The sequence below is a fragment of the Nyctibius grandis genome, chromosome Z (genome assembly GCF_013368605.1).
Source record: "Nyctibius grandis isolate bNycGra1 chromosome Z, bNycGra1.pri, whole genome shotgun sequence".
In the NCBI taxonomy this organism is placed as follows: domain Eukaryota; kingdom Metazoa; phylum Chordata; class Aves; order Nyctibiiformes; family Nyctibiidae; genus Nyctibius; species Nyctibius grandis.
This window is the reverse complement of record NC_090695.1, coordinates 92,551,311-92,573,362: the sequence shown is the minus strand read 5'-3', so window position 1 is coordinate 92,573,362 and position 22,052 is coordinate 92,551,311. Positions and strand designations below refer to the sequence as shown.

At 35.7% G+C, this 22,052-nt stretch overlaps 1 protein-coding gene across 6 annotated transcripts in view; it reads right to left on the bottom strand.

Annotated features, from left to right (window-relative positions):
* TRRAP (transformation/transcription domain associated protein) overlaps positions 1-22,052 on the bottom strand; it is a 98,387-nt gene that overhangs the window by 38,872 nt on the left and 37,463 nt on the right. For all 6 annotated transcript variants that reach the window (XM_068422160.1, XM_068422159.1, XM_068422164.1 and 3 more), the window contains 24 exons: positions 20,506-20,625; positions 20,058-20,177; positions 19,536-19,700; positions 18,945-19,126; positions 18,458-18,656; positions 17,919-18,047; positions 17,019-17,285; positions 16,238-16,444; positions 15,182-15,340; positions 14,963-15,097; positions 14,657-14,767; positions 13,296-13,442; positions 10,988-11,201; positions 10,182-10,307; positions 8,524-8,670; positions 7,255-7,457; positions 6,435-6,556; positions 5,343-5,556; positions 4,182-4,361; positions 3,669-3,815; positions 2,890-3,009; positions 2,299-2,586; positions 766-903; positions 267-379 (listed from right to left, as the gene is read on the bottom strand). In XM_068422160.1, coding sequence (XP_068278261.1) covers positions 267-379; positions 766-903; positions 2,299-2,586; positions 2,890-3,009; positions 3,669-3,815; positions 4,182-4,361; positions 5,343-5,556; positions 6,435-6,556; positions 7,255-7,457; positions 8,524-8,670; positions 10,182-10,307; positions 10,988-11,201; positions 13,296-13,442; positions 14,657-14,767; positions 14,963-15,097; positions 15,182-15,340; positions 16,238-16,444; positions 17,019-17,285; positions 17,919-18,047; positions 18,458-18,656; positions 18,945-19,126; positions 19,536-19,700; positions 20,058-20,177; positions 20,506-20,625 — 3,953 coding nt within the window. The remainder of the gene's footprint in view (positions 1-266; positions 380-765; positions 904-2,298; positions 2,587-2,889; positions 3,010-3,668; positions 3,816-4,181; positions 4,362-5,342; positions 5,557-6,434; positions 6,557-7,254; positions 7,458-8,523; positions 8,671-10,181; positions 10,308-10,987; positions 11,202-13,295; positions 13,443-14,656; positions 14,768-14,962; positions 15,098-15,181; positions 15,341-16,237; positions 16,445-17,018; positions 17,286-17,918; positions 18,048-18,457; positions 18,657-18,944; positions 19,127-19,535; positions 19,701-20,057; positions 20,178-20,505; positions 20,626-22,052) is intronic.

The following is a 22,052-nucleotide window of genomic DNA, read 5'->3' as shown; positions in this document are numbered from 1 at the left end:
AACCATTTTAAATAGGAAAAACAAATTTTAGCTCCAGTCTGTTTCCACCAATAGCAAATTACATTTTCACAACACTTCAGGCATATCACTTCTGAGGGTCTGTTAAGGGAGTAAAGAATAGCATTTTTTATTCCCTTAAGTTTCCCTTGTATCTGAGGTAAGTCCTGAGTTAAGTTTATTCTCGTAACTAATGCTTTAAACCAGCAGGCTATTTTACTTCTATTGCAGGGTAAAAATACTTGTTCTACCTCAGCTATAAGTCTTACCGAATCCAATGGTCTTCCCAGAGCTGATACTCAGGAAAGATCGAAGGGGAAGCATTGCTCCTTTCATGCTCTTTCTTAGCCTTTTCCATCGCTTTTTCGTAAGTTTCTTGTGCCTAAATAAAATTCAAACCATTTTATTTTTCCATCTGCTATATACACATTAACTCAACATTCTTTTCTTTAAAAAAAAAGTGATATGAAAACTTTTATAAATTCTAAGTTAAAAAAGAAGGTGAAGTGTGTTAACTCATTCCTGAATATAGTCATTATTTGGCAGCTTTACAAGTGTAATGAAAAACTGATGGATGTGCCCAAAAATCTCACCTTATGAAGATATTACATGGCCTTAAACTACTACTTTAGCCAGCAGAGAAGCTGTGGCACTTTCTATTTTAGAAGACTGAAACTGTTAATCAATATTCAGAATATTTTCTTGCTGACCAGAATATTCATCCCGATAGTAGAACTACTCAAACTGTTTCTAAGACCAAGAGTGTACCTGTTCAAAAAAGCCATGTTGTTCATAGGCAATAGCTGTTGCTGTCTCCGGGAATTTACAGCGTTTCTGCCACAGTCCAGCCCACATATCCTCTTCTTGTAACAGAGAGTAGAGCTCAGCAAGTGAATCCAGTATTTCCTAGAATGTTAAGCACGCATATTTCTCCACAGTCAAGCTGTCCTTACAAAGCATAGTAGACAGCAAAACCATATGTTCTACACTGAGGCAAATTGAGAAAGACAAGGAAATAGAGAACTGTTCATATAAACTCTTTTAAAAAACTCTAGAAGGTAAGCAATTAGTAACAACCAAGTACTGAGAACACCACCACTGCACGACATGACAAAAACAAAATACTATGGCTTGTACATTGATTCTTGCTTGTCTTCCCTAATATATCAGATCAAATCTTAGAAAACAAAACTGTTCAACTAGCCAACAACTTGGTCTTTAACATAAAAGGAATCTGTAATATTTAGCTTCCTCAGCTGATCACAAACATGCCAAGGTAGATATAACTACCTGACAGACTACTAAACACAACAGCATCTGTTTACAGGGAACTCAATTTTGTTTAGCTAATAACTCTTTAAGGTCATATACCAACATGGTTAGGGAAAGCATACTCCCTTTGAGGGAGACAGAGACAATACAGACTTCTACTCAAGATTTAAAATTAGGGACAGAAATGCTTTCATCTAGTTTTAGAGTGCTGCAGAGAGTTAGTGTCAAAAGCAGATGGAAAAGAGAGAGAAAAGTAAGAAAATATCAATGACAGATGAAAGAAAAGCATGAGAAGCAGGTAAGACACTAAGTAGTCAATGTTGCAAGTGTCTGTATTCACAAACACACAAGGACAGGAATTTCTTCACTGAATTAAAAAAAATCAACACTACTTTAACAAGCTTCTAAATACAAAGATTTAGAAGTTATTGTCTCTTTGTACTCAGCACTGATGAGACCGCACCTCAAATACTGTGTTCAGTTTTGGGCTGAACACAGTATTTTCTTTTCACTACAAGAAAGACATTGAGGTGCTGGAGAGAGTCCCAAGAAGGGCAACGAAGCTGGTGAAGGGTCTAGAACAAGCCTTATGAGGAGTGGCTGAGGGAACTGGGGTTATTTAGCCTGGAAAAAAGGAGGCTGAGGGAAGACCTTATCGCGAGGTTGTAGCGAGGTGGGTGCTGGCCTCTCTTCCCAGGTAACAAGTGACTGGACAAAAGGAAACAGCCTCACGTTGTGCCAGGGAAGGTTTAGATTGGATATTAAGAAAAATTTTTTCTCCAATAGCGTTATCAGGCATTGGAACAGGCTGCTCAGGGAAGTGTTTGAGTCACCATCCCTGGAGGTATTTAGAAGTCGTGTAGACGTGGCGCTTAGGGACATGGTTTAGTGGTGGACATGGCAGTGTTAGGTTTACGGCTGGACTCGATGATCTTAAAGGTCTTTTCCAACCTAAATGATTCTCAGATACTACTGTCCTATACTGGCACTGTGTTTTTCCCCTCACATCTCATAAGGTATTTCAATTACCTGTTGAGGAGGAGTTATGCTTTCCTGCTCATAAAATTCTGTTGTCTGTTTAGGCTTAATTTGTAGACTCAGTCCTTTTTCAAAGGCTTGATGTTCCAGCATCAGTGTAGAACGGAACCAGAGATTGTGAGTTTTACCCAAGTATTTCAGGACACAAGGTCTGATGGGAATGGGAGGAACACATTGAGACATTGCTTCCACAAAGCAATTCAGTGCACTTGGCTGGCAATCTCGCTGTACCTGATGGCTACCACTGCACAAGAAAGGGCTTATTTCACCTGCTAGAGCCTAGAAGAAAAAAAACAGGAATAGTTATCTGTTCATTCAGATTCTTCAATTAGAGAATTTAGATTTTAAATCTTGTTAATACAGGGAATAATCATTTGATAAGTGTATTTCTCTTTCTAAATTGAAGGGCCCTATTTCTTTCAAAAGATGTATTGACAGAGGTATACAGCATTCACTAGTCACAAACAATGGCAAATTTCCCAAAGCAAGTGGACAAGTCATTTATCACACAAGTACATTTTCCTGAGACACCAGTCATCTACAAAGAGAAATCTGTAAGTGAGGAGAGAGGGAGATTCTCACATGTTGTTGTCTGTCAGACAAGATTTTCCAAAGTCGTGAAAAAAGCTGTATCCAAGTCTTCTCTGCTAATGGTGTAGAAATATGACACAACTGAACAAAGGCACTCAGCAACGCTCCAGTCTAGAAACAAAACAAAAAAATCAGTTCACAGTTATACTGTTGTTTAAGCAGTAATACAAATGCCTTTTCCAATCACCATATCGAAAATGTGTTGCCTTTAGCAATGCAAACTACTGTACCAGCAATTTAATCCTATTTTCATCTTGATTGAGACTGATTCATTACTGTAACTGCTTAAAAAAATAAGGACAAAGAAAAGAAATTGATGATTTTGGTAATAGGAATGATCAAATTAATTGGATAGAGCTGTTACTACTGTGAGAATTATTTCAACATAGCTTTCACCCAAAATTATCTTCTTAGAAATTATTTAAACATAAGATGCCAATACACTTTTTTTGATCCTATACCCGGTCTTTGCCATCACTGTTTTCTTAACTGAACCATTAAAATACATTTACAGGTGGAACAGGATGAAACTGAACTTGTAAGAAAGGGATACGGTAACAACTAGCAATTAAGTGAAGGCTTAAGGATTTTTTACCCTAGGCAAATAAGAAATTATATCAGATTTTAAGATATGCCTACGCAAAAAAAAAACATTAGTTAAAAAAAATCAGAAGTATGATATAAAAAAAAAGGAAAAACAAGTGTGTCAAGTCAGTTTGATGATTTCAGTATTAAAATGATTTGTCAGGAAACCAACAACCTGTACCAACCTTCACTTCTCGAAGAGAGTCAAGAAATTTGTCATGCCGGTTGGTCAACATGTGCAGCTGATTGCCAATGTCCTTCTCAGAAAGTTCCTTAGTTTTAGGTGTACTGGTCTGATCTCCCGGAGCCAATTCAATGTCTATTTCAACATCCTATACAGAAGTAAACAACTCAAAGCATGCAGATATTTTCTAAGTACTTTTGCTTTTTTCCCCAAAGAAATACAAAATACCCTTCTGATCAACTTATTTCAGGCCTCACTATTCATTTTCGCTAGTTCTTCAAGTTCAGACAGAGAATTGCTATAGTGCTATAGTAAAGAAAAGGCTAAATGAATGAATGCAAGTTCTGAGAAACCCATGAATAGTTAAAACTACAATGTATTAAACACAAGATAGACTTAACAATCTGCACACATCATCTTCAAGACATATTCTCCAAACTTACTTGACGAGAAACTAGGAAGAGCTATATTCCATCAAAATATTTCTTTTTCTACAGTATTTTCTGTAAGTTACCTCTTCTTTGGATTCACTGTTTTCCCTTTCACGAGGCTCTTGTTTGACGTGGGTTACCATAGCGAATGCCGCTCTGTCATGACTGTCAGCAAGGTTGATAACGTTGGTGATAGAAGGCAGCATAGCACCCTGACAGCTTGTCCCAATTGTAGTATTTCTCTCGCACACTGCCAACAGGAGCTAAGACAGTAAAAAGCAAGAGTTTTTAAATATATGTTTTACTATAGTATTTCAAGGAAAACATCACTATGGTTTAGTATTTATCAACAAGATAAAAGTTGTAATAATATGTTTAAAGTCTATGCATCAGCTTTATTCAATAAATACACTAATATATTTTCATCTTAATCTGATCACATTTTGTCACCATTTTAAAGCTCATTACTATACTTTCAAGATTGTTTTTCAAGACTCTCCTGAAAATGCTGAAGAAACAGGAATCTTATATACCTAGATTCTGTATTTTCTACTTTTTAGCATGTACATTTAGTGCCCTCAACCAGCTAATGTATATGGACTCTCCCCATTACAAAGGATGTGGGAAAAAAAAAACCCACCATGCTGGTTTTTCTCTCTCTGGAAAAAGTTCTAATACTTTTAAGAGTACAAAGTTATCCGCACAATCACTTTAAACTCATGTTTTAATATGCAAATTGTTTAAAAAAAAAAAAAGAAAAAATACATTTGGTCCCATCTTGTTTTAAATAAACCAACCAAAACTGTAATTTCATTTCAATGCAATCCCACCTAATAGCTGCCATGCCATCAGAGCAGACACTCTAGCCTTATCAGTTTTCTTGAAATCATCTACTATAACAATTCTTGTATTTTTTGTAATCACCATCATTTAAGAGAGATTTTCTTAAGAAGTATTAACCTGGTCATTAAGCTTTTCGCAGAGAAAATAGATTTTAAAGGGTGATATTAAAGCCACTTTCCAAGCAATGGCATTTCATGGTTTAGAAACTGCATTTATTTTTAAGCACCAATGCAGGTGGTGCTTATCTGAGGCAGCAGACTTGGTATTTTTAGCTTTGATACAGGTACAACATACTACAAGACACACATTGCATAATGCTTTTGCACACAGCCAAGAAAAATGGGGAATAAAACATATTTCTCAAATTATAATTGTATTTCTGATACAAATAATTTCCCTACCTCGATGCACTGTTTTATCCAAAAGTGATTTCCCATTGCTTCCCAGTTTTGAGAACAGGTCACATAAAGTAGACGCTCATAAACACGTCGTTTCATAGAATTGTCAAAGACCTCAAAAAATTTGGCTCGTATGAGTGGCTGGGCACAACGCAAACCCGAAAGAAATGCTGGCTCAAGTTTAGCAGTAAGTTCACTACCAGAAAGATTCTCATCCCTAAAATGAATAAAAATGAAATGACAGAGTCATTAGAAAGAGAAGCCTTCTAGATTTTGCATATAAAATACTAAAAATCAAAAGAGGTGACATTCTGCAGAAGCCCACATGGTGTGGCATGCATCCAGGTGCAGCATTTTGAGAGAAACAGCAAAGAAAATATTGCTGATTGCTAGAAAACTGCCCCAGAACTATCGTAAAAACCCTTTCACGATAAAATCTTATCATAACTGTGAAAATATTCCAGTCACATCTGTATCTTGGTTGAAATGCCAGATAATATTCATTAATAAAAACTTCTAACCACCATGTCCACACCACGGCTTTGCACAGTTAACCAGAAAACAGAACAGCAGCAAATAGTAACTAAAAATGTGAACCATCAGCACAAAATTAAATACCTGGCATTTTTTCATAAGGTAACTATTCTAATTATTTCATTGTGTTACAAAACCTGCCAGTTTAGCTAGCAAAATAACTCTCCTGAAAATATAATTTACAATAAATTTAGAAGGAAAAAAAAAATCTTTATACCCTATGGATGTGAAAAGACAGACAGATTTCAGCTGTCACCACAGTGTACAGAATACAACCAGCTACAAGGATGCCATGGTATCTTGGGAAAGAAAGAGGTTGGGGTGGTGGAGATATTTTAGTGAAGCCAAAAAGCAAACCCTTTCTAAGTAACTTCTATTTTCAAGTTGTGTTCCACCAGTACATATTGTGGTCTCAGTGAAATGAATTGATTTTGCATTTTAGAAAGAAAAAAAAGATCACTTAATTCAGACCTAAAAAGATGGATGGCATGTTATAAAGGTCATATATGGTACAAATTATGAACCAATAAGCTGCAATAAATGATTAATTGCTGTAATTACCTATAGACATAGTTAACAAGGTCTAAGAACTGGGCATTTAATTCAAGGTCTTCTGGAAAACGCTTTTCAATGTAAGTCATCATTTTCACTAGTAAAATGGACTTCTCCCGGAGAGTAGGTGTCTATGTTAAAAGAAGACATGATTAATTTTGTCAATTCATCTTAAAACATGCAGAGAATCGGCACATTGAAAGTACACCTCAGCCATCCTTTATATCACTCTTTCACTTCTAAAGTACTGAAAAATAGCTTGGTAGAAGGTCATAGTTCTTAAAAAGAAAAATAACTCAAGCATTTATGCTTATATATGCTAGAGAATTTTAAAATCATGACTAAAAACAGGTTTAAGGTGTTCAATGATTACAAAAATCTAACATGTATTTTAAGAAGTGTAGGTCCTTTTACACAGCACTAGATTGTCAAGTGCTCAACTCTTAACAGAAAATATGGCAAATTGAGGAGGCCACAAAACGTTACAGGAATAACACGATTTAAACCGGCATTAGCCATCTTCCTCCTGAAGAATCTCTCTATCCAAGTTAATGTGAAACATAGTTTAAAACTTTTAAAAAAGTTCCCAGCAAAACAGCATTTGAGATCAAACACCTAATATAAGCCTATAAAATGCTAGGCATCTTGAACTCCAATTACTTTCACAGGGGACGAACGAAACACATTCCAAACCTCATCAAGGGCATCTAAACATATATACCAGATCCTTACATACCTCACTGTCAAAAACTGATGAACACTAACAGGGGCTTATAGTTATTTAGCACTTCATCAAGATAAAATCAATGATTTTATCTTCTCAATTTACCTGATTAGCTGCCATTGGGGAATTGTTTTTCACCCACTCTTCCACTATTTTTACCACTGCACGAAGAATTTTGGCATCAGTAGATTTTTCAATGAGAGATGTTAGAATAGCTTGTATAAAATTTTTCCTCATTTCCATGCTCATCACAGCCAGGCGTGTTTTCACAAGATCCAGGCTTAGCATTACCAGTTCACTTGTACCTGCTATGGATGCAAAAAAGGATTAGAATTGTGTATACACCTATAAAGCGTCTAGTAAAGAAATTTTCAAGATAAGCTACTGTAATTTTAAAAATAGCAACAACAGTATCTGTTACCTGGAAATATATCCCTAGAAATAATGTTTTCAGAATTACTACTTCCCATTCCTAAACAACTGAGACAGACTCCTTCCAAAAAAACCCAATCCATTCAAAATCTTAAAGGTAAGCCTGTGCAGTTTCATTTCAGTAAATCTTTGGTAAAAGGTATTACAGAACCACAGTGCTGAAAAACTGCAATTAAACTTGTGAAAGAAATACTATATGATGTAGCACACCTATTCTGTTTTTAATTTCCTGACTTGCTTATCTGTGAAGTTTAATAATTTTCCAATTGTTTCTCAGTGTTAATAGAATTTGCAAGGTTCTCATTTTCCTAATTAAAATATGGGCTGGGAATCTAACAGTAGCAATTCTTTCAAAGTATTTTCTTCAGAAGCTTATTCATTAATAAATTACAGTGCTCTTTATTAGCACTGAATTTTCTTCTACAAGAACATCTGATTTTTTCAATGACTAATGACTTAATTCATTTGATAGACAGAATTGTACAGACTGAAAAAGATGCTATTTTAAAATGAAAACAAAAGCGTTAGCTCCAACAAGTTAATTTCACAAACAGTTGTTCCAATATTATCAAACAGAAAGGAGTAAAAAAAAAAAGTGAAAGCACAGAACAATCAAAATTCAGCCCCTCTCCCCTCAACCCTATTACTTCTTGAAGAAAGTCAGTATTTCTATATATGCTGTAGCCCAACAAATATTCACTAACCATTCACTGAAATGTTTAGGTTAATACTGAAATTCCTATATTAAGCAGATAACAGGAACTCAGTGTATTTTTATCCTTCAATACATCACTAATATATCTCACTAATGTTGAAGCATTTTTCAACATATAATAATGCACACAAAACTCTACAAAATCACTTAAATCCCTTTAGGATGAAGAGATTTTAATACTTTACAACACCTAATCATTAACATCCATAGACAATATAATGCAATACCTGTATTTGCTTCTGCTGTTCCTGCTGCAGCCTGTGGGTTTAAGTGTTCCCTGACCATCTTCTGCAGAGATCGCATAAAAACTGAGATCAGTCTGTCAATGTAGCTGGGATTGTTACTGCACGCAGACTTCAGAATCATTAAAGTGCCTATAGATAAAAACAATACTTAAGGAAGTAGAACTTTTATTGAGCACGACCTAAGATACAGGTTTTCAATGTGGATGTTTCCAATCTAGAAACTTTATAGTTTCATAAATCAGTTACTGTAGATTGAAGAAGTTCACACTATTGAAACAGGTGATTTCGGCACAGTTTATGAACGCACGATGCCTGGATGATCCCAGTCCCTTCAAATTATACAGTTGTTAACAATGCCTATCCTAACACAAGCTTATCCATGTACATACAAACCAATCACTTTGAGCAATATCTATGCTTTAAAATACTTAACTCTAAAAAAAAAAAAAAAAAGTACATACATCCTGTCAAACCATATCCTAAAAAACCTACAGCTATCCCTTTCCTTACTACAACTTCATAATTCAAGCAAAGCCCACAATGGTATTTATAGAAGCGTGCTTTGTTCACTGAATGGCTGCTTCAAAAGTTTTTATTTCTTTTCCTTCTCAGATGTGCATAACCTGGCACAAAAAGTTCAGCTTCTAAAACACAGAAATCATAAGATATGCACTACCTGATGGTTAGATTGTAGAGTGCTGCTTTTAAATGAGCTCTGGACAAAGTGTAAGAAACATCTTTTTTGGTTAGTTTGTTGTAAAGCACATCCTGGCATCTGACACATAGGCAATTCCCAAAGTGAAATTACAACTATCTACACAGATCACAGAGTAGAATAGTGAAGGACATTTGCCATTTAAATCAGCAAGTTTTCCAAAACTGAGCAATTTCAAGTCTGTATTACCAACACAACCAGTTCTGGGTCAAACTGTATTATTCCAATATATCTTTGTCATTGTATTAAGTAGCTGAGCTCTCTACCAGTTAAGTAAGTATGAATAACAAGAAAAGAAAACATTTCAGCTCTTCAGAATGGTACATGCTAAGAATTCAGATTTGCTTACTCAAGAAAAAATAATATTTTCATAATTTCTTACCTAGTGAGAATTCAAGATCTAAAAAAAATAAATCTTCCTACACTATTTAAATGAGCTGATAAATGAGGCTTTAAAAACAACTGAAATAGAAAGTATAAGGCACATGTACAAATGTTCACACAGATTCCTTTAAATACTCTATTGCATCTCTGAGGAGTACCCACAGGATTTTGTTTTTTCCGTGTAAAAAGTTCTCCAGTGACTTTTACTTTATATTTTAGTTAATCTGAATGCTGCATCTTTTTCCTGTGCCCTTTGAATACAGAAGGCTTCCATGTAGCACAGCTGCAGCTCCCCACTTCCAACAATTGCTCCCAAGTCAGCTACCGGGAGAAGACAGAATGCAATGAACCTTCCAGTCCCTTTCTTCACAGATGACAGACATCCCAAGCTCATCTCTCAAGTTAGCTACAAATGCTTCCCACAGCTTCCTCTGCATGATATCAGATTTCAATTTCCTTTTGGAAAATAAAAGCTGCTGACAAAGATCATACTCATTAACAGCCACTCTACATACACCTACTGGAGGTGTGGGAAACTTACCGAAGAGCTGAGAAGGGTTAGCATTAGTGGCTTTTTCATAATTAGTAAGTCCTTCATAAATAACCTTTCCGACTGCAGCATAAAGGCACTCCAGCTCTTCATACTTCGAAGCTACACTTGAGGTACCTGCAGAGTTTACAGAGTTGTGTTTACTTTTGGTAACATTAGCCATAGAACAGGCAAAGAACAGTTACACTGGGAACATACAGTCTATACCATCACAGGAACTTTATCTTGCTAATAAACCAAGGTAGCACAAACAGATCCCTCATTTATATAAACCTCTATTATACAAGCAATGTGTCTTCTGTAATAGTATACCACTACTTCTAAATAACTCATTGTGATGAGAAGTCTTAGATTACTGATTTTTTTTTAAGAAAAGATTATCTAAATTAGTTTATATTAAGACACAGCATACTACCTATTGTCTTTCTTTTTACATTCTATCTCCCTTCTTTGCTTCAGCAAAATAGCAAAGCTTAGCAACTAAAAAATTGGAATTCTGAAACTGAAAAATTATAATTGCAAAAATACATTAAATTTATAGCATGCATTTCTTGAACCAAAGTTATGACAGCCACAGGTTATTAAGTTTTTATGTCAATGGATAATGATGTATTTCATACTTATTTCAGCTTTCCTTTTTTTAAACAGAGGTTGAAAGTGCAAACTAAAATGGACCATTAAATGCAGGAATCATAAAACAGAATAGTGGCACACTCCAAAGAGCGTCTTCACCCCGCCCTTAACCACTTAAGTTACGTAGCAATAAAGGATAAAAGGAGGAAGAAAATACCACATACTTGGTTCTGTAGGGAAAATACCCATCAAGCGAGAAAGCAAACTGTGGACTGCTCTCAAAACTTTGGTGTTTCCACAAGTCATACAAGCTGCTACACCTCGCTGCAGGGGTTTGAAGCTGCTAAGGATAGCAGGGGGCTGCAGTACAGTTAACAGGAAACTTAAGACCTCTAAGCCAGTGCAAATGTTGGCAAAGTTGGCCTGATTGGGTTGTTCCTAAAGAGAACACACACAAAAGGGCAGTGAGTGGGGGGAGTCACACAAGTATTATAGAGATTAGTAAATCCACATCAAATCTCTTCAAAAGTTGTGATAAGGTTGATGTTTCTACATTAGCGATGTTTCAAGTCAATCTTTTGGATAAATCAAGCAATATAAAGTTGTAAAATACAAGGTGCAATAAATTCTTTAACCATAAAATGTTACTTAAGCATTTACAGTATATGTTCCTTCTGATGTTTTTTTGTGGTCCTCAGTTTCAAAAGTTGCCTGCAACCTTGCTGGTTAGAAATGCTTTCAACAGAGGATAAAGTTTTATCTCTTTGTCAACATCTTTCAGAGACAGGCCTTCAGCAAAGAGCTAAAAGAGCGTATTCCATGATAGCTTAAAGTTTAGAAAAGCAGATATTTGGAACTAAAGGAAAAAAAAAAATAAAAAATATTCCTAGATATATCTTTGTAAACCTACAAAATTATCATTAAGATAGTAAATTAGTATGTTTGCTGCAGAAACTTTGTTCTTTTTTCTGAACCTCCTGTATAACTGATGCCACAGAGTACAAAATTAAGATACAAAATTCCCGTTCCAGAGGGCTTATATCCTTGTATTAAGTAAATATTAACCATGTCCACCTTCCTCAGGCCTGAGGGGTGGTATGGTGCGTTTGTTTTGAGATCGGGGAAGGAGAAGTGGAGTGGGCTAAGTTTTGATTTTCGCTCACTCTTAGATGTGGTGCACTTTGTCCACCTTCCCCAAATGCATGAAAGATGATAAACTGAAAGATTTGTCTGAAAGGCAGAGGAAAAAGATAGCAGTTCACGTTCTGGAAGCACAGGAACTCTCTGAATTGCACTCTCTAAAGTTATTTTTACACATCCACTATCTTCGCCTCTGTTCCAGAAAGGGAGGGCAACACTGGTTTGTACGTAACAGCTCTTCTTCAGCAGCCAGCACAACTTTCTCTGTCTTCAGTGCACAAGAATCACTCAAAGTCATGATTTTCCTGCTGTTACTGCACAGCCTCCATCACCTGGGCACTTAACTAGCTCTGCAACTGTGTAAGTGAGGAAGATGAGTAGGAGGTAATCCTTATGCTACAGTGGTCAGAATTGACTGCACTTCTTCCTGTTGCAGGCTACAAAATGCCATCAGCAGGAAAAAAAATATGAATTCTAATGGCAATTTTCACTTAGGTTGCATACTACTTGGGAAAAGATGAGCAAAGCAACAAATATCAACTACTATCAACGCTTGTAAACCCAAAACAAACAAAGCCACATCAAAAACTCTTCCAACAGAAGAAGATAAGGATGAAGTAGATACTTGTTCTTTCAAGGACTATCTCCATAAAGACAAAAGCATTATGAAACTATAGCACACGTAGACCACCATTTGGAAAAAATGGGCCACAGTGAATTTTCACGTAATCTTAGACATTTTAAAGTTTCCAAAACTAGGATGTATTACTCCTTTATTTTCAAAGAAATAGAAAAGTGACATCAAGAGAGCTCCTAGAAATTTAACACAATAAGAGCTGCTAGTCTAACTAAATAGTATGATACAAATAAAATAGGTGTAGAAAAACTTATACGGCAAAAAGCATACAAATAGCATACAGGTGATAAACAAAATACGTTGTATCGTCAAATAAAGGAAGCTGGCCTTGCAGTGAACTTCATACTACCATAATGTAGTCAGAAAACTAGGAACCAACAAAACAAAACAAAAAAATCAATCTCAGTATGTAAAACTTTCTACTACAACAACAAAAACAAAAAAAAAAAAACACCACAAAAAAAACTACCACCCAACCAGCAGGCCATCCAAACAACCAAACTACAACCCATTTCAAAATCAAAGCAACACAGGAAGTTACTCCACCTGCTCCTAAGTCTACTTTAATATTTGTAAGTACTGCAGTTATACAAATCATTACCACTGATGCAATTCACATACTTAACAATTTACATATTTCACCACAAAGAAGAAAAGATTAAGACTCTCAAAATCAGTATGCAGATATCGCTAGTATTCAATCAACACATATGCTAGTGAAACCTGAAGACCTACAGGACTAGAATGTTACCTACCACAGTCATTAGCAGCTTATCAAACCACTGCAACTTCAGTTCTGATTTTGGCCACATGTCTGGTCGTAAAGCTGTTTTCAGAAGATTGACACAGCGGCGAGACAGCAGCTCCCCAGGAGATCCAGCAGTGTTTGAGTTGTCATTTACCTAGCAATTAATCAGAGTTAACGAAGTGACAGCCTTTTGTAACCAACTCATTATTTTATTATGTATTCCAAGCAAGCATATAATTTCTTATTTCTGAAATGGAGAAGCTTAAGTAGTTTTATCAGTATAGTCACAGAGTATTTAACTGCATAAAAAGCTGACAACTAAACTGCTAGCTAATTACCCCAGCTCACCCATCAAAGGTATATTTAAAAAAGTTTATTACTACTACTCTGAACATGCTCAAGATGGTTAATCTTTTCTGTTTGCAAGGTATCCATAAACATATGTAGCTCTTCACTGAATTCATCATTGTACTTCAAGAGAACGTCTATTCTGTGCAATGGACTGTGGTGTAAATTCTCATGTTACTTAACAGATGAGTCTGCTGCAGAAGCAGAAGACATAAAATTTGTCAGCTTTGAGCTACACCCAGCTAATTTTCCTCACTCTAGAAAAGTTAATTCTTAACAAAATTTGGTGAAAAGCTTTACTTCTACATTTGATCTTGAAAATACAATTACAATCGTTATCCTTAGATATGTAACTGACATAGTCTTTCCCTATTAAAGTCTTTAAATATTCTTCATTTTGGATAATATATTCTTACCATTAAATCTAGGCAATAGAACAAGCATACTTTGCAGCATCAGGGAAATATATAAATGAATTAAGAAAAAACGCTTATGGGAACTCTTTGAAGTCTTTGCCTAGCTCCAGCCAAATTCTACTAGTCATGTTTATTTCAATCATGTCACTCCTGATATAGTACTTGATTGAAAAGAGAAAGTAAAGAACAAACAAAATGCTAGAAGTGATCAACAGCACAGTAAAATGGAGACTCTCAATTTCAAAATCTGTATTGCAATCGTTCACATTTGAAGTTTTAATTTAAAGTGCGTGCTCCCTGCATCAAGCTATAAACGTACAATGCCAACAGTAAGAAGCTAAAGCACACCTCTCAGGAACAACGTCCATCATTTGTGAAATTAAAAACATGCAGAAACTGGTTATCAAATTCAATTTCTTTCCTCTTTAAAATAAAAACATTTTACTTTTTGTACAATTTTGCATTAAAGTTTCTAACCTTTCAGCAAAAGAAATTATACAAACACTAGAATGATCCAAGCACTAAAGGACTCATGAAAAGAAGGGTTTATTGTTTTGGCTACTAATTGTACATTGGTATTCACATATCAGAGTAAACACACTACCTGGCAAGCAATTCTAATCAAGAAATTCACGACCGTATCTGTATGCTGCTTGTCAATTGGCTTGCAAAGAAGTGCATCAGCTCCTGGCAAGGACTGGCTACGTCCAAATACCTGCATGTACACAAAACACAAAAACCATAAGCAACATTGAAGAAGGATAACAACAAGCAGAACAGACTTAAAATATTTTCTAAAAGTAGAACCTTTAATTCAGGGAGTTATGGGGAAAAAACAAGTACGCTAAATTGCTTAGTCAGTGCAGGTTAAAATTTCAGAGTCTCTGAACAAAACCTGAATTTTTCTTACAGCACTTATTGCTCCTGTAGCTGTCCTGAATCGTTTTACTTCTTGGCCAGAATCAACAGACAATCCTCTTTTAACAGCAGATGAGGCAGAACTTGCTCCGTCTCCACTTACACTTGAATCCATATCTGAATCCGGCTGAAATATCAGCAATGTGCACGTTAAAAAAAGCATTTAACTGTTTAACAGTTCAAACTTTACCAGTTTATTTAGACTTCCTACCTGCTGGTCTTTAATTCTTTGCAATTCCCATTTAATAACTACTTCAGCAAGATCCACAGCTAATTTTCTTTGCTCTATTGTAACACTGGGAGTGAAGCCCAGTCTCTGCATGGCACTAACCATATGCTGAACCAAGTGATGTCTCACTGGATAATAAACCTGAAAAGATGGTTTCACAGTCATGTTAGGCATTAACCAATAAAATCCTACACAAAAACTACAGTCGAAATAAAGCAAAATTGTGAAATAGTCTTTAATCCCAAAGTCTGCTAAATCTGTATCATCTTCAAATTTTGCAATCCGGAAAAGTAACTGGTGCTTCAAAAATAAAATTTTGCCTACAATTTGCAGTAGTGACTAGTGATTTCATGTACCTAAATGAAGATATTCTTTTGAAGATACATAATTTTTCTCAAGGACCAATCATTCCAATTTTTTGCCAATCCTTTTAGACAGCTACAACTCACATTTGAACACACTCAGATATTTTTTCAAAAAGCATTGAGGCATTGATTCCTGAAAAGTGACTTAAATGCATATTAGCTAGCTGTCACTTTGGATCATATTTTAATATGTGCTTTCAAAAATGCTCCTATATTGACATTCTGCAACACTCCCCCATTTGTTTAATGTTTCCCAACATACATTAGCTGGAGATAGAAGTTTCTTAGTTAATGCCACAGAGTACATAAAGTCAAACAAACAAGGGTTACTGGAGGATGGAAAAGAATATGGTTCTGCACTTTTTTTTACACAACTCTTAAATAATCTTCGCAGCTCTGTTAAAGAGCACTGCTAATGCATGTGCAATGAATTAATCTTGCAAACTTTCACCTAACATTTTGAGTTCTAACTTCAACCGTGATAAATCTTAGTAAGTGGTTTGCTATTTAATTTTAATAGCTGTTTTCAGTTTTAAATAAATACCTTTGCAGACAGCTGATGCTTTCTGAAGCTAAACCATATAAATCACATTACATTATTTGCCAATCAAACTGCAGTTTACCTCCTCAATATGCGAGATACAGTAACTACCAGAATAACTGGTACAAGTACCTTGAAATGTTGTACTATCAAGTGCAAAATATGTACTAGTTGGGGAACCGTATGACCCTCTTCCACAATGATTTTTCGGGTCCAGTGAGTCAGCATCTGATGTCCATCCTCCATTCGAGCAGGCACAGCTGGAGTCAGAATAGCCATCGCTTGCCTGACAATAGCTCGGGCCTCCATTGCGTGAGCTTTTAGAAGACTGTGAAAAACCTGAACAGCAGAGTTTCTGATCAACAGTAATATTATACGTATTTACAAAAATAAAGCATTTATAAAGAAAAACTACAACACACGTTTTCTTAAAAACATGATTTTTTCCTAAAGGCCCATAATTTAGTTAATATATGATGATACTTCATCATCACAAGTATACAGCATATACTTCTGTCTCCTTTACATTCCCTTTTTCTACCTCCCTCTCCACTGTCCAATTTGAAGTTTTCCTTTAGTTCTCCCATTCTGTCTCAACCGACATGTTTGTCTCTCAAATGAAGAAACATTACCAATTTTGTTAATCCAACCAAAAGGACATTTCATTGTCCCATTTACCCTCTCTGTTTTCAGTTATCTTCAAACTTCTTTCTATACTCTCCTATCCCCAAATAAATTTGCGTTAATATTTGGCTTGCTGCTTCTGTATTTGTTTGTTGCATATGAATGTAACTGTTACTTGTATAGTAAGTATCCAAAACTACTGTGCACCCTCTACTCTGCGTTTTAAAATAAAAGAAAGCACGCTACAGAACATCCCTTAAACGTATGAATACAAGCCTATAGTCAATACCTGCAGAACTATCTTCTTATGTATGGCAAATTTTGCAATGATGTGCGCCAAAAGCAGATGTCCACTGTACTTGCATGCTGGGTCCACACATGCCTTGGACAAGAGGCAAGGCCAAGCAAATGTCATTAAGCGTCGTAGTTTGCTGTTCCGGTTTTTGTTATTGTCATGAATGTGATGTGGAGCATGTTCAACCAGAAGTGTGGCAAACTGCAAGAGATATATCCTGAGAGAATCCAGCATATCAGCCTGTTTTTCTGGATCAAGTACCTAGTCCCAGGGATGATCAAAGAGGAGAGAAGGAAGGTGAGAAAAAAACAAAACAAAAACACCCAACTTTATTATCTATAAAAGCAAAGTCCTATTTTTTTGCTTTTTGTGTGGTTTTTAAGACAACTTATAACTATAACCACTTTTTCGATTCAGTTTAATACCCACAAAACAACCTCCTGAGGTGAGAACTTTTAAATACCAAGCACATCTGGGAACTTCCCAAGTGCTAACCTATTAAAAAAAATAAATTTAAAAACCCGACTCTCATCTTCAATATCTATTTTATAACTGCTAACCAGTTCAACGGAGCCGAAGTGAATTACAAAGATACCCATGTTCAGTCATGGTAAACTTTGCTTATGAAAAAGACTAGAAAAGGGCCTTATATGGCTGTAATCCCAAAGACAGACATTCACGTCAACAAGACATCATAAACTGAAAATTGTAGTCCCAGCCTATTGATGACTGATGGATCTCACAACAGTTCAAAGTTATGATGTGATTTGATATAACTGATCATAGTATTTAGAAATGGCACAACTAATTCAAACCAGGCCTGAAAAGCCAAATGAGAGGAACAACTTCTTGTTTTCATTTTCAAACACTGTAATGTAAACAAGGATCAGTTACCTTTGTTATAAAAACACTAGTGATGCTTTCTGGATTATCTCCTTCTGGGTTTGGGGGTCCCAACAGCTGTTCACCTTCTCCCTTTTCAAAACTGTACAAGAAAGCAGGATTCAGGATATGTTGCAGCACCTACAAAAAAAAAAAAAACAGTTAGACTGAACTATCGGATTCTTCTAATGGCAGTCAACATTCCAGTAATTTCACATGCAAACCTGCACGTTAGACACACTCACTGCATTACAAAAGGAAGCTATAAATAAAAGCTTAAGAAACAGATACAGAGATTTTTTTCCCCCCTCTTTCCCCTCTCCAAGGGCAAAGATTCTTAGAAAGTGTAAACTAAAGCAGTCAACATGGAAAGCAAGATGAATTGCTCTCTGTTTATTATCGCTCTTCTTCAGGTATGATATTTTCACCTAAATGGCTCTGCCAATTATCAAACTTGTTGACATTTAAGTAAGCGAGTTTTGCTGCCGTAGTTCCCAAGAAGAAAATTAAACCTAAATACCAGGCTGCTTTGATTTAATTGCTTTAGTTACCTTGGCTTTGAGCTCATCTCCGAAGTTCGGGTCATTGAAGTCTACAAACCGGAAGAACAAAGCCCGTTTTTGGGGAATACTGTAGTTTTTGGGGATCTCTTCTTCCATGTATTCCTTTAAGAAAGTCATATTGCACAGAAATCGACCCGTAAAAGCCCGAAGCAACTGGAAGAGCAACTCTATATCACCATAATTCCTTCTGTAAAAACACATAAAATAAAAAGCTTCTGTGAAAAAATACCCAACCAAACTACTATGCTGATGACTTGGTGAAGAAACTAATCCTGGTTTAAGTGAGTGGAGAGCAAAGAGCAGGCACTACCAGAGGCATGGTTTTAGAGTTAATGGTAGTATTATGAATATATTAAACTTTCTCTTCAATAACTGCAAAACCTTTTTAGTACCCCTGTATACCTTCACAGTACTTTCAAAATTTAAATATAAAAAAAATGTATGCAAGCTATCGGAAATAAATGTTTTTACATACTTGCAATAATTCAGTAAGCAATAAGCTAATAGCTTAGGTTCCTTCCAATTTGTCGCAGCCATATTCTCCTTACGATGTCTCTCCTGAAAAGCTTCACTCACCCATACACGTTTCAGCTGATTCACCAAGGAATGTTGATTTGCTAACCAACATTCATCATTCTTAACAATAATACTTATGATCTGTCAAAAAACAAAACAAACAAAAAAAAAAGCACAGTCAACATGCAACAGATCTGTCCATAGAAACAATAATACAAAAGCACTTCTTTAAGGTCAATTAAAGGTTCTAAAATATTAAAAAACTGTCAAATAAAAACTAGTTTAGATAAATTTTTAAAGGAATTTTTTTAAAAAAAAAGTTTCTGTTGCCATATTTTCCTCTTGTATCTTACTTGATTTAAAAAAAAGGTATAGTTCATTTGAGTCTCTCTTCCTTTCCTAGAGAGACTCTGACTACAAACACTTTACAAGTGTTTTTTCTACAAGCTGTAATACATACACATACACTTGAAAGCCTGTATGTAACAGGCCTGTAGCTAACGAGGTTTTGACTGTCTAGTACAGAGACAAAACAAGAATAAATGAATACCTTGATAGCCTGAAACTGAAGATCAAGACGCATTGTGGTAGTGCTTGGAGAACCAGGTCTAACAGCTGCTTGGGAACCAACAGGTAACAGCAGAGTGATAAATCGGTTAGGATTAGCTGCCAGTACATCTCGTAAAGGTTTGGCATCTTTATGTTTTAAGAAACTCTGAAGAAGAGGAAGAAATAATTTTTACAACAACCTTTAAAACAAAAATACCAAAAGGCTATATCATCCTGTAGCTTTTATATTCCTCACTAAAGTTGCAGAGGTTGTATTTCACGTATATAACAATAACCTCTAAAACCTCAGTAATAATCCTACATGACCTGGAAAGGTATAAAATCAACATCTCAGGACAAACAAATACAAAACGGAGAACAGGCACCCTGCAGTCAGAGTAAGACCATGATCAAGAACTACAAGGTCATACAGGTTAAAAAAAGATGGAAAAGATGAAACACTTTGTTCATCTGATTTGTGAAGATGAGGGCTTTTTCCTGCTCCCCTCCCCACACAGCTTACCATAAACATTCTGCTCCACTGTGGATCATTTAAAGTGGCTTCCATCATGAACAGCTCCACAGTCTGGGATGGATGACGTGTCAAAAATTTTATCAGTGGTTCCCTGAATGGACTGCCAGCCTGAAAGATTCATAAAGCTTAAATTAAAAATGCAGAGTACAAAGTATTTTCTACTAATTTACTAGCACTCAGAAAAATACATTTGACTTGGCATTTATGCAGATACAATATGCTCAGAACTTCTATGATGAGAATTTATTGACAATTTCAAAACTTGACTTTTAAGAGTCTAAGACAAATGTTAACACCTCCTAAATGGCTTGAAGAGTGTATTTATTTATTACATCAAATGCTCCCACACAATATTTAAAATATTGTAATTATTATATGATAATATTTTTGCTTTATAGTATTTTTAAACATCAGCAATGTTAACTTCCACTTTTACCTCAATTAACATTGCTCGTTCTGTTTTCATAACAACTTCCAGCAGAGGTTTAACTAAAGTCTGAGGGGCAGCTGGGATCAGATGGAATAAATTTATAATTGCTGAACAAATCTTCATTTCCTACAGGTAAAAAGAAACACAATTAAATTAATATTACCAGCTAAATATATAAAAACAGTATCACACATCCTACCTTTTTTTTCCCCCTCTCTATATTAACACAGCCAGCAACTAAAGGCAAAGTGTTAACATATATACAGCATCCACTTACCATGATGTATGGAGAAAATTGCTCTTGTGGAAGTCTGCCCTTACCCCCTTGTAATATCATGGTTTAATCTTATTTTCTTTCTCAGTACAGTGGTGTTTTACAGGTAAAAGGTAAACACTGTGTATAGATAATGATGATGGGGGAGTTACGGAGTGCTCACTGCACTACACCAAGTGGCTCATGCATCAAAAAACCAGATCTTCCTTTCTAAACAACTTCTCATACACACATCACAACCTCAGACCAGACATGAAGAAAAAGACAGACAGCTTTCTCACAGCACTGTTCAGTCTATCTTGCAACAGCTGGTTACTTCAAAGACAAGTCAGCTCTGTTCTCCCATTAAATACTGAATTCTTCTGAAGTCCAAAATAATTTTGTGGTTCTCTTTCATTGCGTAATTTAAATGAGGACTATATTTCAGTTAACCAGAGTGTGGATTTTCTTCAGTAAGAAAAGGGAAAGAAAAAAACCAAAACAAAACATCCACCCTCATCATCCCTCTAAACCAATTTCTAGTATGCAGTATACAAAAGAACATTATCAAGTGCATTGCATTTCGTCAACTGAATTTAAACACAAAGTATTAGGCCCCACTCCTTTAACGTGATCTGCTTGGACAGACCCCCACAAGACTACTCTCAAGGATTGAAGTGCAGGACTGAGAACATGTACAAAAACTTTTGAAAGCACTTACGCCTTCACAGAAACTAAAAATCCTGCTCTTCCTAGTACAAACATGCTCAACATCCTTAACAGCAATGTTATCAAAACAATTCTGTCACAGACAAACAGAAGACAATTCACAGCACTGCACTCAAAGGCACAATGCACTCTGCCCAAAACACAACAATAAAACTAAAAAAATCACAGCTTAAAAGAAATTTAAAAAAAATAAAAACAAACAAAAAAAACCACAACAACAAAGAACTTCCTGGTGCCTCCACTGAGTTTCTCACCTCTACCCCTTCCGTGGCAGGCTGAACCAAAACAGAAGTCACAGCATGAAAAGAAAAAGCCCACAAAAATACCAAATAAATGAACAAATCAGTATACGCTATTCTTCAGGTTATGGTCAGAAACTGACTTCAGTAAGGTTATTTTCTCATCTCAAACTGAAAGAATGGAGACAACAAGTACCTCCCATGCTCTGAATTGCTCTCTTAAGAATTAGGATTAAAAGCATCCTTTTTTCTATTTGTACATTGTTTAGACATAGTTTCTCAAATATTTGTACTGATTAAAAAAGATATTAGAGATGATTAAGTCAGGGGAA